General features: G+C 36.1%; 1 protein-coding gene across 1 annotated transcript in view; it reads left to right on the top strand.

Moving 5' to 3' along the window:
- LOC138712147 (probable G-protein coupled receptor CG31760) overlaps positions 1-18404 on the top strand; it is a 395270-nt gene that overhangs the window by 351766 nt on the left and 25100 nt on the right. Inside the window, exons 8-10 of the mRNA XM_069843619.1 lie at positions 2881-3034; positions 3405-3514; positions 13548-13762. Of these exons, the coding sequence (XP_069699720.1) occupies positions 2881-3034; positions 3405-3514; positions 13548-13762 (479 nt within the window). The remainder of the gene's footprint in view (positions 1-2880; positions 3035-3404; positions 3515-13547; positions 13763-18404) is intronic.

The raw sequence follows: 18404 nt of genomic DNA, 5'->3' as shown, positions 1-18404 counted from the left end.
GCACTGTTTCCTCTGTCTGCTGTTAGAAACCGCGTTGAACGAGCGAGAGAGTCTTTCACGCGTAGCCCCAAGAAATCTGTTCGGAAGGCTAGTCGTGATTAGCAATTCCAGCGACGTCTGTGTGGAGAATTTTAAGGAGACGCATATGAAAGTACGCGATTCGTTAAATGACGTTGTACCCGACCGCTGGATTGGCCGAAAGGGGCCGAGTGACAGAGTTTGTTTCGCATGGCCTCCACGTTCACCAGATTTTACGCCATGCATTTTTATCTTTGGGGATTCATAAAGGATCGTGTGTATGTACCTCCGCTACCAGCTACTTAAGACAGAGAATTGAAGCAGTTGTTGCAACAATTACTCCAGACCACTGATCAAGGTTTGGGAAGAACTCGCTTATCGACTCGATGTGTGCCGTGTGACAAATGGTGCTCACATTGAGCACTCGTAGCAAAACTGTTTGAGTTGCTCTTTTATTTGGTGTATTATTTATAATTGTACGTTAAATGTAATAAATACTACAAAGCCTTAAAACCCCAATATTCATTTTGAAACATCCGGTATTTTAGTGGGTTATTTTACGACGTTTTATCAACATTTATGGTTATCTAGCGTCTGAATGATGTGAAGGTGATGATGCCAGCGAAATGAGTCCAGGATCCAGCGCCGAAAGTTACCCAGTATTTTCTCTTAAAGGGCTGGACGAAAACCCCGGAAAAAACCTCAACCAGGTAATTTGTCCCAACCAGGATTTGAAGCTGGGTCCGCTCGCAAGCTAACCGTTACTTCACAGCGGTGGACTATATTTTGTTAGGTACATAGTTATTTAAAGATAAAATTGTCACTTTCGCAACATATTACGTAGAATAACTTCACAATGATAATGAAAAACTGCATCCGGTATCTGATATAGTGTTCTACTTCGTAGTTTCCAAATTGCTGTACTAATTTATTTGGACTGAATTTACGACCGTAGTAGAATTTCTCAATTTCCCCCCCCCCTCTCAAATATGACGTTTCCAGAGCTTTGTCGATTTGAACTGTAGTGGTGTACCACCTACCAATCACTTCCATGTATCGGTCTTAATGCTTTATTTGTGCAATCTGAAATGGCTGAAGCGTTGATTGAGAAGTGTGAGAAATAATTACCAACTACTTAATTCCGCACTTCGAATTATTTCAGAGGATCTGTGCGGTAATAAGACCATGGAACAAATAATAATTCAGGATTTGACGAAAATGAAAACCTGTGAGTTGTTTACTCTACATCCCTTAACAGACGATCAAGAGCAGGTGGAGATTCAAATACTGCAGGGAATTATTGAGGCCATTGAAAACAAAACCAACTTTCTGAATTCGATTTTTACGAACATGGTGTTTCCAGTACAACCCAAAAACAAAGCGACAACGTGCGGAATGGCCGTCATGAACGGACACAATAAAGGGAATAAATATTGTCGATTTGCATATTTTCTTCAAATATGATAGTAACGTATTTCATATAAACATAAGTATTGGTAGGATACGTAACTCCATCTCCAACATTAATTTCGAACTCAAAATCTTTACTAAGTGAATTTAAATGACACTGGGCAAGAAGTGACAATTTTTCGTTTGGTTCTTGGTTGAAACTAACTATTAATGCATTGTGATATGCTGAATACGAAAATAATAATAAAACTATTTTGTTGGTTCTTGTTTTTGTGATATATGGCTTTTCGTGTATCTACATAGCCTACACACGTAATATGCATATAATAAGGTCAGTAAAATTATTTAGTTTATTCATGTTTTTGTGATGCACCGCATTTTCCTATATTCACATATAAATACAGGGTTATTCAGAACATCTGCAACAAACTCTGGGAATCGATAGATCTCGTAATGAGGATCATTTTTCGTGAAACAACCCATGTTCTCCGATGCCTCCTTCTCACTTTCCAAAAAAAGGTTTTTATTTCGAAACTTTTCTATGCTTTCCTTAGGCATTTATCTGTGAATCCTAAAAATTACAGTGCGATTGCTTGATTGATTGATTGATTGATTTATTGTTTGATTGATTGATTATAGGATAATGATTGATAATGTTTAACTCTATGGCAAATAGCGTCCTGGTCTACAGCTACTGATCGCCCGTACCACTACGGCTGCTTTCTCTCTCTCTCTCTCTCTCTTGTACCACGGTGCATTTTCCGATACACTCCTTACCCGATATCTATTTCAGCCAGTGCTAATGACCACTGGCCAAAATTGTTCTTAATGGAAGAATGGTAACTCCTTATAATTTATAAAGTTTCTGTATCTTTTAATTCAATGAATAATTATACTTGCATGCATTGAAACAACAGGTGTATGAAGAAAATGAAGGGTGTGGAGGGAATGAAGGACAATAACAATGTAGGCCTATAGCTCTACAGAGTTTAAATATGTTTATTTATAATTTAATTATATTTATTGTATTCCATAGATATTAAATTATATATACAATACATAATAAGTAGTTGAACTTTACAAAAGATTATAACAGCCCTTCCTTCTTTATATTTACATCCGCGTGTATTGTTGCAATTGAAAGCAGCACACGAACGAACCATATTTATTCAGCACTTCCCTGCAAATGGCCGCCCATCGACTGTTCGATTGGGAGCAAAACACTAGCGCCAATGAGCGAGCTAGTGTCTAGTGGATATTTAGTAAGTCTATGCACCACATTCCACTTACTTCGCTCCCAGTGACTGATTCTTTCCTCATCTGACAGAAAGCTGATTGAACCATAAGAGCTGTTTTTGAAGTTAAACGTTTGTCTTTTCTATCTTTCCTTTAGCATTATCCAGTTATTTCTTGCACATAAGTGTTTGCTATAATTGTGAGGTTACATTGCAGGATCTCGCTGTTGGCGGTGTCAGTCTCGTGCGTGGTGTTTACGTTGGGTCTGGTTGGCTACGTCTACCAGCACCGCAAGATCAAAGTGTTCAAGGTGGCCAGCCCCATCTTCCTGGGCATCACGCTTCTCGGCTGTGCCATTATGTATCTTGAGGTACATAGAGTTAAATAATTATATATGTTTAACATTAAGAATAGGTAATAAATTTGCCTACATAATATTAGTCTTATGACGGTCTATTTTGGCGGTCTCGTGGATACCACAATGATTCTTAGAACCCGAGGTACGCGGATTGAACTCTGGCACAGGGCGATGGATTTTAGAAGTCAAAGAAAACCTCAACATGGCTTCCTCCGGAAATGTTTAATGTTATGTTTCATTGTACCTGTTTATCTAGAAGAATATTAAAATGTTCAATTAATAAAAAAAAGTTACAATTATTCAACCACTTGTAAATTAATATTTTAATTGTAAAATTTTCTATGCATATCCCTCTTGAATCGGAAGATTATTTTCGTTCCAGATGGCCGCCATCTTTCCAGTGCTAGACCTCTATTCTTGCATAGCAACCAAATGGAGTCGACATCTTGGTTTCTGCATAACATATACAGCTCTTCTAATGAAGACTTGGCGGTAAGTGAATACTCCACACAGAGTCAATTTAGTAAGATTGATTTATATTTCGTTTCCAACAGAAGAGAAGGGTAGATGAAACTTGGAGACGTCATGAAATATATATTTCACAAACAAGGGGAAAAGAATAACCCAAATCTCTCTAGCAAGTTAAATTGTTGGAAGCATTAAGCAACTAGTAACTACATCAAATTTCAGCCATTTTCATTAATGTTCCATACGTCAAAGAAGATTTTCTCTGACGAGATAACTTTTCAAAATCATCATGCCGAAAAGTTTGAAAGTTTGTACTAGGGATGTGACAAACTGTTATTTTCTTGTAACTGTTATAACTGGCTCCGTTACTTTTGTTCAGTAGTTATAAATAACGGTTATAAGTAACGGTTACAATTTCCTGCCGGAGACAAAATAGCAGAAGTTATATTTAACGGTTAAATAACTAGCAGAGGCATAGAAGCAGTTAGTTACCCACGAACAAGTTATATTTGAATGTTAAATAACTTACTGTTAAATAACTTACATAATGATTGAAAATGTTGACAAGTACATTATTTTGTAGCAGAAATACTGTACCATAAAATATTGGTTTGATTGAACTTCAAAAGTAAAAATATTAACAGAAAGGACAGTAGTGAAGATTTCAACACTCGTAACAAACACATAATAATAATAATAATAATAATAATAATAATAATAATTATTATTATTATTATTATTATTATCATCATCATCATCAATACGCCACAGAACCGACGTTATTTAACAAACACAATCATGAATCATATTATACCTAAAATATTATGTACATTATGAATTTATTTATTATAATAAATACGCATATAGCGTAGATCAGTAATTTCCAACCAGAGGTCCGCGGCCACCTGAGTATCCGCACAGCTATTAATGGGGGATCGCGAACAAAATAATAATAATAATAATAATAATAATAATAATAATAATCATCATCATCATCATCATCATCATCAATACGCCACAGAACCGACTGTTATTTAACAAACACAATCATGAATCATATTATACCTCAAATGTTATATATATTATGAATTTATTTATTATAATAAATACGCATATAGCTTAGGTCAGTGATTTTCAACCAGAGGTCCGCGGCCACCTTAGTATCCGCACAGCTATTAATGGGGGATCGCGAACAAAATAATAATAATAATAATAATAATAATAATAATAATAATAATAATAATAAATAACTCTTGATCTTCAAAATAGCTCCACCGATGCGATGATTTCTCAAACAGAATAGCACAAACTGGAACCTGCCCCTTATTTCATAGATTTGCCGATAGTTTAATTGTCATTAAACTGGACAAGTGGGAGATTGTAAGCTACTTCTTTCACAAGTGACAATGTCATTCATTACACTGAAGTCTCTTACAGCTTCCGCACTGCTAATGGTGATGTAATTTGTGATTTATTTTGGCTTTGGTTGTAGTGAATGACAAAAGGGCAATTTTTTCCTATTAAATTATCCACGAAATCTCGGAAATCATAATAAGCTGTAGAGAGTCTCCAACAAGCAGTGCAAAAGCCACTAAATTTCTGTATTTTCAATCGACCGCTTTAGCAGAATGCAGAATAATAGCTCATTACCTAAATTAGAAAAATGCGTTTGATTGATTTTTCCTTGCGAGTTATTTTAACAAAGATCTTGGAACCAATATAAATATTTAACAAAGGGCTCGCGCGAGTCTTTGCGAGTGCCCTCCAGCACATCCCTGGCTGTGATACAATGTTGGTGACTTCAGAACGGTGGGGGGGGGGGGATAGTAACTGAATAGTATGGATTTGTGTCACATAGTTTCATTTTAATATTAGACAGGTTTTCTAAAATGTACCTTGTTATCAGTTTACTTTTTGTATTTATTCAGTGCTAACATATATTTTTTTAATTTTCTTTTGAGATTTAGGAAACCAAAGCCTCTCCCTGACCTATTCAATTGCTTACGCCCATGAAAGCATTGTAAAAGGATAAGATATGACGACTTTATAGAAGTGTAGACAAAGTCTAAGAAATTATTTAAAGTAGTTTTATCGGTACCTATATAAGCAAGCTCCAATTTTCTCCCCCCCCCCCCCCCACGATATTGAAAGGCTAGATCCACCTATGAAATTAGTAGGCCCCTAATGCGACAAATCATGCAATAATAGTTTATTTTAAGTATTTGAAAACTTTATATTATTACGAAGGACATCAATAGCTTATGATATATAACAAACCAGTGGCGATTTCTCTTAAGGAGCACAGGAGCAGTGCACCACCTCTTCAAATAACACATGTTTTTAAATTTATATCAATGAGCTGCAGTAGACTATGTGAGCGACATAATTCTTTATTATAATACTATTTAAAAATAACACTGCATGTGTACTGTTCTTGACGCCTGGGACTTAGCCTACGTTTACCGCTCGACACTTGCGGCACACTGTTCCATTCGAGCATGCGCAGTAGTACTGTTTCACTGGCAAACTTTGGAGCATGGTAGGGAGGCAATACAGTGTGCGTAGGAGGGCTTAGGAGCACTTTCAGATGTGTTCTCAAGCTCGTTCCATCATAAATGTTACAATGAATAGTGTGCAAAATCTTTTAAATGTGTAATTTTCTATAAGACCTTTACACGAAAAGATCAAAATAAATAAGATGGGTGGAACTACTAACACATGAATTAAAATTATAAGTGACGAAGAACAGTAATAGAGAAGTGACTAGAAAATTCAACATTCGAACTTACGAAAAATGCAATATGCGGTTGCAATATAAAAGACGCTGTATTTTGTTTTCCTTGCATGTTGTTCGACGGAGAACATTTATTGACAAAAATAAGTACGTTTTATGAATTTTATTTATTTTTCTGTTTGAATTTAGGACTCTGCGTAGTAACTACATAATTTTGATTATCGTTCTGCAGATATGATTGATTTGAAGCACATGAATGAAAGAAATAAAAAGCACGATTCTTCAGCTGCACACATCAACAATAATGTTAAATTAGCAGTGTCGGTTCAAACAAACATACAGACACAATTGGATTCAATTGGATTGTTGCACTTCACAATGATAAAGTTACCAAGAACAGATATGTGCGTGCGGTTTTGTGGAGCTTTTGAGTTGGCTTTAAGAGGTCACGATGACGGAAACTCATCTTTAAACGCTAGTATTTTTCTTGGCCTAATCAATTTCAGTTCTGAATTAGACGCACTTTTAAGGAACATTTGGAAAGAGGAACAGTGTTTAAGAGCACATCAAACACTGTACAGAACGAAGTCCTTCAAGCCATTTTGATGTATGCCAGATGAGATTTCAAAGAAATAAAGAAAGCTGCTGACTTTCTAGCAGTTAAGGCTGATAAGACGACACACGTATCGAATGCTTGTGAACGTGTGAACTATGTTATAAAACGCAATATAGCGAAAACAATACTATTTACGGTGTGCTGCAATAGAAATTGAACACTTTACTTTGCTATTACTGGACCTACATAGGAAAATGATTAACTCCAATTTCTTGACTAACAAAATTATATAAATCTATACCTACGTAACATATGTTAATAGGTATGTAGTAGTTAGTACCTATAATGATAATAATAATAATAATAATAATAATAATAATAATAATAATAATAATAATAATAATAATATGCTAATCATAATCATAATAAATATTTGTGCACCACCAGGATTATTTATCACCACACGCCACTGTAACAAACTAAATTGATTTATTCATCATGACTAACTTTTGTGATGGTTTAGCTTGCATATACACATTCCACTTCTGGTGGAAATATTTTATTAAGAGAATAGCCCTTTTTAATACATTTTCTTACAGATTTAATAACAGTAACATTGTGAAATATCACATTTTCGGCTCTGATCAAAACCGTGCTCTGAGTGCTGTGCTTTAGGGAACGGACATAGTTGATATTTTTGCAACCAGATGGTGAAACATTTTAGTAATGCCGCGCTATCTCGTGGACCGGTTGAATACTACGTAATGACGTTATTTTAACTAGTTTCTTTTGCAGAAGTTAAATCCAGACGAAAGTAACAGTGTAACAGCGAGTAACTAGTTATTTCGTGTCCAAGTTATATTTGTAATCGTTACAATTAAGTAACTGTTACAAAGTAACTGTTACGTTATTTTTCGCCCATCCCTAGTGTGTACACAAGTACGTAATATAATTGCAATATTAAGTACAATATATAGCTTCCAGTACTATTGTATCTTCAAGGCACAAAAGCAGCTTACAAAACAAGCATGAAATCTGCATGAAGGTGTCCTTTTGCCAGTATGTTGAACATACATGCTCGACACGGCTCGTATCAGTTAGACATGTAGGCCAAGTATAAACATTCTTCTGTCTTCTATAGGCCTTAACAATTCCTCTGTTCTACTTAAAATTCTCGGTCTTCTCCTTCACTGTATTGGTAACAAGCTTACGTACGTTATTTAACATGTTCGAAACACACAAGACAATAAAATATAGTCGAACCTCTAGCCTATAACATGATTTTTCGATACCTCGCAGTAATTTCAATTTCCCAGCGGAATCATATAAAACTTACATGTAATATTTTTCTATATCACGAAGATCTATTATTCGATTTTTTCGATATCTCAATGAATATTTCTCTTCTTAATACGAAGTACATATTCTTCAACTCAATATTAAGATGGAGATAAAGTTATGTACACAAGTGTAAATAAATAGTAATATGCGTTACAAGAGCGGTATGTAGAAGTTTTCATGTTCGAGGAAAAGTTTGAAAAAGCGAAACGTAGTTGAGCGTTTTTAATTTCCGAGAATTGAAAGAAAACATACCGCTCGTGTATCGTACATTATTTTGTGCGAAGATCGTTTATTACATACCTGAAAGAGGAATTTCTAATTAGTTGCAATGAAATCTCCATCTTGATTTCTGTTCAATGACGGCAAATTTGTAAAACAAAAATATCTGTCTTCAACATTGTTGCTTTAAAATGTTTTCTGTGTTTACTATACTCCAGCAGGCCGTAATATACGTCTGTCGTTTTTTTCCCCTGTCTATGATGAGCCTGGAATCTTGTTGATTTTTTCACGGCTTCCATAATGTTACTTGCATCACGAATGCAGTAACTTTAGTGGAGTTGTAGAGTTTACTTAATTTTTGCAAATATTTAAAAACAATAATTAACAGTGCAATTTAGGTGAAATTGCAGTGGTAAGTTTCCAATTTATAATTATTACTATGTTAAACGTCTCTAAAAATATGTTAAAAGCCTAAAGCAGTAAAATGAATGTCGCGCTTAAGCGGTAAGAAGAGGGAAATTGTTATGTGTGTTAGGTTGGGAATACTGAATGTGGAATTTTAGACTTTCCGCGGATTGGTTTTGTGCGGAAACCAAGCAAATACGCACGATCTCGCACAAAGTTATTTTATGTACAGAGTGATTTATATAGAACTGACACATTTCTTTCATTAATTGTTTCAAAACGAATTGTGCTAGCGACAACTTATTATACCTAAAATGTAGAGGAATTTTGGGAGATTATTTACCTCTATAGCAAGTGTTGAAAATGTCCTCCATCCTGCATAAGGCACAACTCAACACGTCGTTCCATGTTACTGGCCACTCGTTGGAGGACTCTGTTGTTAGTTTGAATCTCCTGTGTGATGTTGTGCTTCAGATCGTCCAATGTCTGGGGACGTGTGGCGTAAACCCTGTCTTTTAAGTAACCCCATAGAAAGCAGTCCGGCGTTGTCAAATCCGGAGATCTCGGTGGCCACAGGTTCCTGGAAATTATTCGGTCGTCACATAACCGGATAAATGGAACCATGCTTCATCTGTGAACCATGTGATGGACAATATGGCAGGATTTTGCACAATGAACGTCTGAAACCAACGACAATAATTCAATCTTTTATCCTTATCTGTTTCCTGTAGCTGATGAACAACCGTAACCCTATATGGCTTTAGGCTCTCTGACACATTGAGTAGGTGTACCCTGTCTCCTGCGACAAACGTCTTAATGATTTTTTGGGTGACTGCTCCAGTCGTGCTCTTACGTCAACAACAACCGTGGGAAGCCTAGATGAACGATGCTTGCCCTTTTCATTCACCAGAGATCCAGTTGTTTCCAATTTGTTTACCAGTCTCAGTATTGTGTTTCTTTTGGGAGGATTGCCAACACCAAATTCTCTCTGGTATGCCCTTTGAGTAGCTGTAATTGAATTCGTAATCCAGTATTGCTTCACAAGGAAGAGTCGTTGATTTAATGTGTACTGCATTTTCACGTTGACACAAAATGTCGAAAACAGCTGCCAACAATAGAAATAAAACATAAACATCTGCGCATCTAGTGCTGCCAACAATAGGAATAAAACATCAACATCTGCGCATCTAGTGACAAGGAATCGAAACTCCAGAACATTCTGCTTAATTTGGTGCTAAAATTGGGTCAGTGCTGCCAACAATAGGAATAAAACATAAAAATCTGCGCATCTAGTGACAAGGAATCGAAACTCCAGAACATTCTGCTTAATTTGGTGCTAAAATTGGGTCATTAAATGAATTTCCAACGGAATAATTAAAGAAAGAAATGTGTCAGTTCTATATAAATCACTCTGTAGTATTGTACGGTGCATTAGTATTTTACTGTCATTAAAAGTGTCCTTCTCCAGGAATCAACTCATTAGTACTAATCCCACTTCTACAATCACTGCAGATAGGGATGTATACCATAACGGTGTAGAACAATGATCATCACTGCGAGGACATAATGACATGTATTTAAAATTATTCTTCTCAAACTTTGTTATGGATTGCAAAGAAAGAGTCTATGGGCAACATCGCCTTTTCTTTGTTGGAAAAAAAAAAAAAAGAACGTTTGGAAAGTCTGAAAAAGTTAACCGTCGGCTGTGAGGAGAATCTTAACTAGTTTAGACGTGTACAACGCAGCTATGAACTTCGTAAACGTCTGAATTCTCCCCCTTTTCTAAACGTCAACACAGGAAACGTGGCTACAAAAAATGATTCTCAAATTTTACAACACCTTTCTTGAAATAACTCGTTTAGGCTTACACTTTTCACTTCCGTATCTGTAGAAATTGTGAAACAGGAATTTATAATTATTGCAAGCATTTAAATGAACATTTATGTAATCTGTGTTACTGACTATATTCTTTAATTGAAATTGTCCGTAATATAAATCCCCTTATCTATACTAATAATAAATCTGTAGCCGAAATTTTTCTGGTAATTTTCGATTTTCCAAAAATAATTGGTCCTAACATATACAATTAACCACCCTGAAACCGAAAATCGCTTTTTTTAAATTTTTGTTTGTATGTCTGTCTGTCTGTATGTTTGTTACCTTTTCACGCGATAATGGCTGAACGGGTTTCGATGAAAATTGGAATATAAATTAAGTTCGTTGTAACTTAGATTTTAGGCTATATGGCATTCAAAATACATTATTTAAAAGGGGGGTTATAAGGGGGTCTGAATTAAATAAATCGAAATATCTCGCTTATTATTGATTTTTGTGAAAAATATTACATAACAAAAGTTTCTTTAAACATAATTTTCGATAAGTTTTATTCCTAGAAAAATTTTGATAGGACTGATATTTAATGAGATAAATGAGTTTTAAAATTAAAATAACTGCCATCTAAGGCCGTGTAATGAATTAAAAAATAAATGACTTCGTCTATAAGGGGCCTTGGACAGCAATAATCGAAAGCTATGAAAGATAGCCTACAGAGAATGTTTCTGTGTTTGTATGAAGTAATATCAGAAGCTAAATTAACCGATTTGTATAATTAATTATTAATTCACCATTGGAAAGTGTAGTTTCTCTAGATGGACATAATGCTATAATGCTATTACAGTAACTTGTGAGTGAATCGAGGACAGGTAAGATTAAAATAGCTTCTTATGCACAGAAAACTTGATAGGCTATTCTGTACATTCGTTTCCTGTATTTCCTAAAATAATTTTTATGACCAAATGAGTGGTCTCTGGATCAAAATGATCGCATTTTAATTATGCAAATACAGGGACATCACTTTATTTTTACCAACATTTTTAACATTAACCTGGCTATACTCGGAAACACTGTTGCCCCCTTCCATTACAGGAGTTTGATGTTACTAGTGCAATATGTAAACAAATCATTTTACTAGGTATAAGAGGAGAGAAAAGTAGTGTATCCATTTATGTTGTAGGGAAATACGATATTACGATTTTCAATTTGTTCACCACTTTTACGGAATTTATCAAAATACAGCAGAGTAGTAACATTTTTTTTTCAAAAACTCAACTTTTCAGGCGGCTATGTTCGTTATGTAATGTCTACTTTATTTAGCATATTAATTATTGGTGTTAACATACAATATAGAGAGTGCACTTAAATTGAGAGGGTCGTAAGTAAAGGGCTGTAAGTGCACTTAAGTTACTTTTGAGAAAATGGGGTTTAAATATTTAAGCTTTCGTAAATTCGGTGAAATTTTTATTTAAATTTTAATATGCGATGCGATTAAAATATCCCCTTGCCACTAAAATTTTAGATACTTTAGCTTACACTGGATGCACTTAACTCATGTTATTACAAATGTCACTAGCATTCCTTTGCTTCTAGCCACGTCAATTCAAAATAAGCTAATCTGAATTTTTAAACAAATTGCTGAAAATGGTTGCCGTTCATTACAATACAGGCTTCAATTCTTTACGCATATTATTAAAAACATTTTGAAGCATATTCTTTGAAATTGAATTTATCGTTTCTTGAATATAATTTTTTAGTACGATATTATTAATATAGGTCCTTTCGTCTATAGAAAACGCAACCATATTTCTGAAACACACTATACACTGCAGTGTTTACTTCACTGCTTGAAGACTTCGAATGCAACAGCAGCCGTAAGTTTGTGTGTCTGACGGGAGCAAGGACATTAGTGAAGGGGTGGAAGTGAAGTACATTCAGAAATGCAGGTACAATAAAAATGCAAGTAAAAATAAAATGATGCCCCTGTACAATTTAAATTAAGTAACATAATAAACGATTTATCCTTATATCAAACACGAATGTTCCCTGGATCAAATGTCCTATTTTAATTATGTAATTACTTTATATTTATTTCTAACGGGTGCAGCGGAGAGCACGGGTACGGCTAGTAATCAAATATAGGCCTACTTTAGTAAAGACTTGATTGGTTTATAGTAATAGATAATTTAATTGTGTTACAAAAAATATATTCATGTACATAAAATTATTATTATTATTATTGTTATTATTATTGTTATTATTAGTATTATTATTATTATTATTATTATTATTATTATTATTATTGTTATTTTTCTCTTCAGAAATTTCTAAAATCTCTTGGTCTTAATACGAGCCTTAAGATCTTAAGAAAATGTAAGGGATTGACGGATTTTAATTATGTTGCCTCGCCATGTTAGAGTAATTCTTATTTATATGTTGACCCCATTGTCAGTTCAATTCTACTTTAATCCTCTTCAAATTCTAACAAGTGTATTCCCAGTATTCTGGTTCAATTTCAGTAAAGAAATGTGTATCAAAATTATTAAAAATAATTTAGAGATGGAGGCTGGAAATAATCCAGAAGTATTTTAGGCTGAATTCGTACTTAATATTTATATAATTATTAAATATATTTGATGTAACGGGATTTATATAAACAACACACTAAAAAAAAAAATTGAAGATCACGTTAGCGTTATTTGTATTTCAGATTATTTAATTTCGGAAAGCGTCATTTGTATTTCAGATTAATCAATTTAATTTCAGAAAGTGTCACTTGTATTTCAGAAACAGTATATTGAATTTCAAAAAACATCATTTGTATTTTAGAAAACAACATTTGTATTTCAGAATAAAAGTAAATTGTATTTCAGAAAAAGTAAATTGCATTTCAGAAGTATGAACCCACTATTTGCTATTTTTAGTACGTTTTACCGATTGTCGGAATTCTCGTTTCATTCTGTTCTTAGAGTATCGCTGACGTACCGGGTGAAGTCTGCACACAAAGTTAAGCTGACGGACAAGCAGCTGCTGCAGTGGATGTTCCCCATCTTGCTGGTGATGCTCATCTATCTGGGAACCTGGACGTTGAGCGCGCCCCCTACGGCGGAGCAGATCCGCGACCAAGCAGGCCTTCGCTTCAAGCAGTGCTCCTACAACTGGTGGGACCACAGCCTGGCAATCGGTAATCTTACTCACCACAATACATACGTGTAGCTAGCCCGCGCTACGAGCGTGCTAAACTAGCCCCGGCTATCGACTGGTTACTTGTACACGATTCCTATCATATCATATCGCTAACACTGGTTTATGAATACGAAAAACGTTAGTTCGCTGTTCATCCACCGGAATCCCGCTCTAAGAATGTCTATGAATATGGCCCATAGAGTTTAAGAATCTGTAAAAATCGACCTTGATGGTTTTGCAATTATCAGTGTGTCACTGAATCCGAGGTTAGTGGGTTCAAACCCGGCAGAAGACAATGCATAAAAGACGATGTCCTTATTATGGCTGCCTTCGGAAGGAATTTGAAGCTAGAAGGCCCCGCTCGAAGATTTTGAGGGCATATAAAACAACATTATCCCTGAATGAGAGGGATCACTAAAAACTTGCCCGCCAGTCTCAACAAAGTTAAAATAAATCGAACTTATTGGTGACCAAAGTGACCAAACTACAGTGAGGTTAACAGAACGAGGTGGCTCATGCGTTCCGTATGGAACTCGCATTCGGGAGGTCCGTGATTCGATTCCCGGACCGACCAATCTGACTATGGTTTTTCCGTGGTTTTCCACAATTACTTACGCAAATGCCGGGTTGGAATTTTCATTGCCATTACGAGGGGGCGTCCTCTCTGCAACCGTTCCTGGATTCCCAGCCTTCCGCAATATCTGTCAGGATTCGTTCCTTCAGAGCACTTCCAAGGGCGCTTCGCCTCTTTGGAAGGGCCGTTAGAATAGATCCTGTGCTGGAGAGTAGGGCATAGGGGGCTTCCATTGGGTGAGCGGATGAGAGGTCACATGCAGCCAGTGGGCTGGTACACCTCATCCTCATTCATCCCATAACATTCAGTGTGCACAATAGTCCTCAATATGGCCGACGTGCAAAGGGTCGTTCCTAACCTCCCCAGCCACCGTTACCTAACCTAACATAACAGTGAGGTTCACGTAAGAAAGGAGCTAATATGGCCGTATCGTCAATGTTGCCAACTGTTACAGGATGTCACTAAAGAGGTAAAATCACAAAGCTATGTACTGTACTCCAACCACGAGAACGTCTCAGGGGAATGAGACACAGCGGGATAATGCTATGAATGAATGTTGATGTCATAAGGTCACACACGTGGGTACACGCATCTCCATTGGCTAACTCTCAAAGCACAAACGACAACACTGATACACACATATTTATACATTAGTTACAATATTAGATCACGGTTAATTTCATGGTATTTTAATCTTTCGATACAGGAAATAACATATGCAGGAGAGAGCATGTTTTTTAAACTGACGTTATAACGGTAATATTATCTATCTACTTCGCTCCAATAGATGACGCAGTAGTAAGCACATTCCTTTCACGGTTAATCTCCTGGTTGGAGAACAGTACTGAAACAATAATACTATATCTATCTATCTATCTATCTGTCTGCCTGCCTGCCTGCCTGCCTGCCTGCCTGCCTGCCTGCCTGCCTGCCTGCCTGCCTGCCTGCCTGTCTATCCATTCATTCATTCATTCATTCATTCATTCATTCATTCATTCATTCATTCATTCATTCATCCATCTACCTATCCATCCATTTACCTACCTACCACCCACCTATCTATTTATTTTCTTATTTACTGACTCACGCACTCATTCGTTCACTTATTTATTTATTTATTTATTTATTTATTTATTTATTTATTTATTTATTTATTTATTTATTTACTTGACTGATTGATTGATTCTACTTTAAAATGTTTTTCTTTTATTAATTATTACTGTTTATTATATTTTATTAATATTAGTCTAATAGTTACTACTAATTACGTTCAAATGTCAAGTAACAATCGCTACTAATTTTGGTTTTATGAACGTTGTCCAGACCGCGCAGCATGTTTAATTTTATAATTTTGTAATTTCAGCGCGAGGGGAGGTGCATTCATTGGGTGTGGTCATACAATTTATATTCGCTTATGGTATATTACTACTAATAACATTAGCATTCGATTGTGGCTCATAATGCTGTTACAGTAGACATTTGAAATTCTGTCATTTTTCGTTTCACCACGGATCGGGAAACGGGTGTCCATATTCGATGCGTGGAAAGACGTATTCTACGTCAAAACTGTATGCCAGTTCAGTACACATGCTTAAAAAATTTAGAGCTTGTGCATAAATTTCTTTTCAAGATATTTCGAATGATGTGCATCTTGTTTAAAAAAATACTTCCCAGATCGCAAAATTAATTCCCACCAAATCGTGTACTTTCTTCTTTTTTTAATTGGGTTATTTTATGACACTGTATCAATATCTCAGGTTATTTAGTGCCTGAATAAAATAGTGAAAATGCTGGTGGAATAAGTCCGGAGTCCAGCACTGATAGTTACCTAGCATTTGCTCATATGCTTATTGGGTTGAGGTAAAACCTCGGAAAAAAAGCTCAACCAAGTAAGTAAATTGTCCCAACCGGAATTCGAACCCGGACCACCTGGTTTCACGGTCAGACGCGCTAACCGTTACTCCACAGGTGTGGACTGCACTTTCTTAGTTGCGCTATGTTTGTTTTCAATTTCAACAAACGGCAATTGACACCCAGGCAATAGGATGTATTCTGCATATACATATGAACAACTTGACCTTGCAGAATTCTCGCATTGAAATGTGTCTGCCATAACCCCCTCCCCGCTTATTGTAAAACTTGAAAGTTATCGGAGGAGCTCGATTTCTTTGCTGGTTACTATACTAAAAGCCAGGTTATGAACCGACTAAACCGGAAGCAACATTCTGTTGCTCGCTTTCTGAGCTCTATTGCCACATAGTGGCGCGAGATTCAAAGCATGTTCAGCGTTTGTCACCGGTATGTTTAAAATAACCACTGTATATAGTTCTCGATAACACTATCAACAATATTAGTAATTAAAATTACTGTTTTTAAGAAAGCACGAGTAATGACGCTGGTACGAAATGCGACTCGTAATGCACGTGGTACTCCAAAGGAACTGGGAAGTTTGGCTACACTGTCTCCGTGATTCCGTTGCCAGATTTTCGTTAGCAGACGACATTTTCACGTGAGGTCCAATGAAAAGCTCCGTTCTCCTTCCCCCTCCACCCCGCCATACTCAACGTGTCATCGCTGCACAGGCTACCCATCTAACCCGCACTTTCCTCTCGCCGTGCCAACTACTTCCTGTTTAATCGGTTCATAACCTGGCTTTTAGTATAGTAGCCCTACGAAACTCTTACAATTAAATAAGCTCCTTCGTTTTTCTTTTAAGGAAAATGTCTCCCTCAAACAGTCGTTTTTGACAGTTTTTTTAATAAGCTTATCGGGTTTTACCGCCCTTATGCTTGGACGCACGCAGCTGTGCCTTGCACTGCATGTAGCACTCGGAGGGGTCTCATCCCTATACAGAACCGCATTTGCCTCGGCACCCACTAGGCGGCGTTACAGCCGCGAGAAAGTTCGCTGAAGGAGGTCTACTAGTTTGACTGCATGTCTGTACCTGACGGACTGCCGAGGACTGTCGCACTTGATGCGTTCTCGGAACACCTGTTGCTCGTAGCAATTAATTATAGAATGGCAGGTGTAGCAGCTCAAACCAGAGATTACTAACGCAGTATTGAAATATATCCCCTTTAATTTCACTTTGTGTTGTTTTCCATTAATCCTAAATATAGACCTAACCATATGTCAAATGTAAACGATACCTTATAAAATGTAGTGTAACGAATATGGTCATACACAACTACAAGAACAAGGTCCAAAAACTCGACATTAGGAACCATTGCTTTTGCTGTGGTGCCAGAATTATGCTGATTACGAGTTTTTTATATTATCTGTATCAGTAATTATTGTCTCTGTGGTGATTTCCTGGTAGGTTAAATTAATCACACATTTTACTTGCCTTCAGAAAACTTTTTTGTTTTTGTACAGTTGGAAATGCGACGCTCCTCTCATCCGAAATCACTGCCTTCTGTTCGAAACACGGAGCTGTTCTTGATCTGAACTTACGACCAAATTACTGGTTCACATTTATTTTCATATTACAGTGTCGTTTTAATCACTCATTGCACGAAGTATATAGAAAGTATTTGCAGAAAATTGGATTTCGAGTTGGGTATACAATTTTTGGTGATGACGGGATTTTTCTCGCTACCAACGCTTTCAGAACCAGGGGCGAATGCTAGTCACGAAAGTTAGGCTTCCTTTTTTATTCACAGGGGAAGATGGGAGGATATAATAATTCATAATTAATAAAAATAATCAGACCCACGTAAATAATTTATTTTATAATTATGAAATCATTATGACTCATGGACCATATTCGCTTATCAGATGTAGTAGTTCGATATAATATAACAAACATGGTCAACAAAACAGTTTATTTAGTTTTTTCGACCCTGCCAACCAATGCATATTGTTGTATTGAGCACATATTCTCTATAATATCTGTCTTCTCTTGAATAGTCCTTCGGGAAAATGGATTTAATAATAAGGTTTCAATAACGCACAATTCCGAACTCATTGCAATACTTCAAATTGTTGTTTAAGAATTAATAATACATGCAGCAGCTAACACATGCATTCCGCTCATACAATTACATTGCACTCTCAAATCACAGCA

Source organism: Periplaneta americana, chromosome 13, assembly GCF_040183065.1.
Source record: "Periplaneta americana isolate PAMFEO1 chromosome 13, P.americana_PAMFEO1_priV1, whole genome shotgun sequence".
NCBI lineage: Eukaryota > Metazoa > Arthropoda > Insecta > Blattodea > Blattidae > Periplaneta > Periplaneta americana.
Note: the sequence above shows the minus strand (reverse complement) of the source record. Positions and strands in the feature narration are given on the sequence as shown.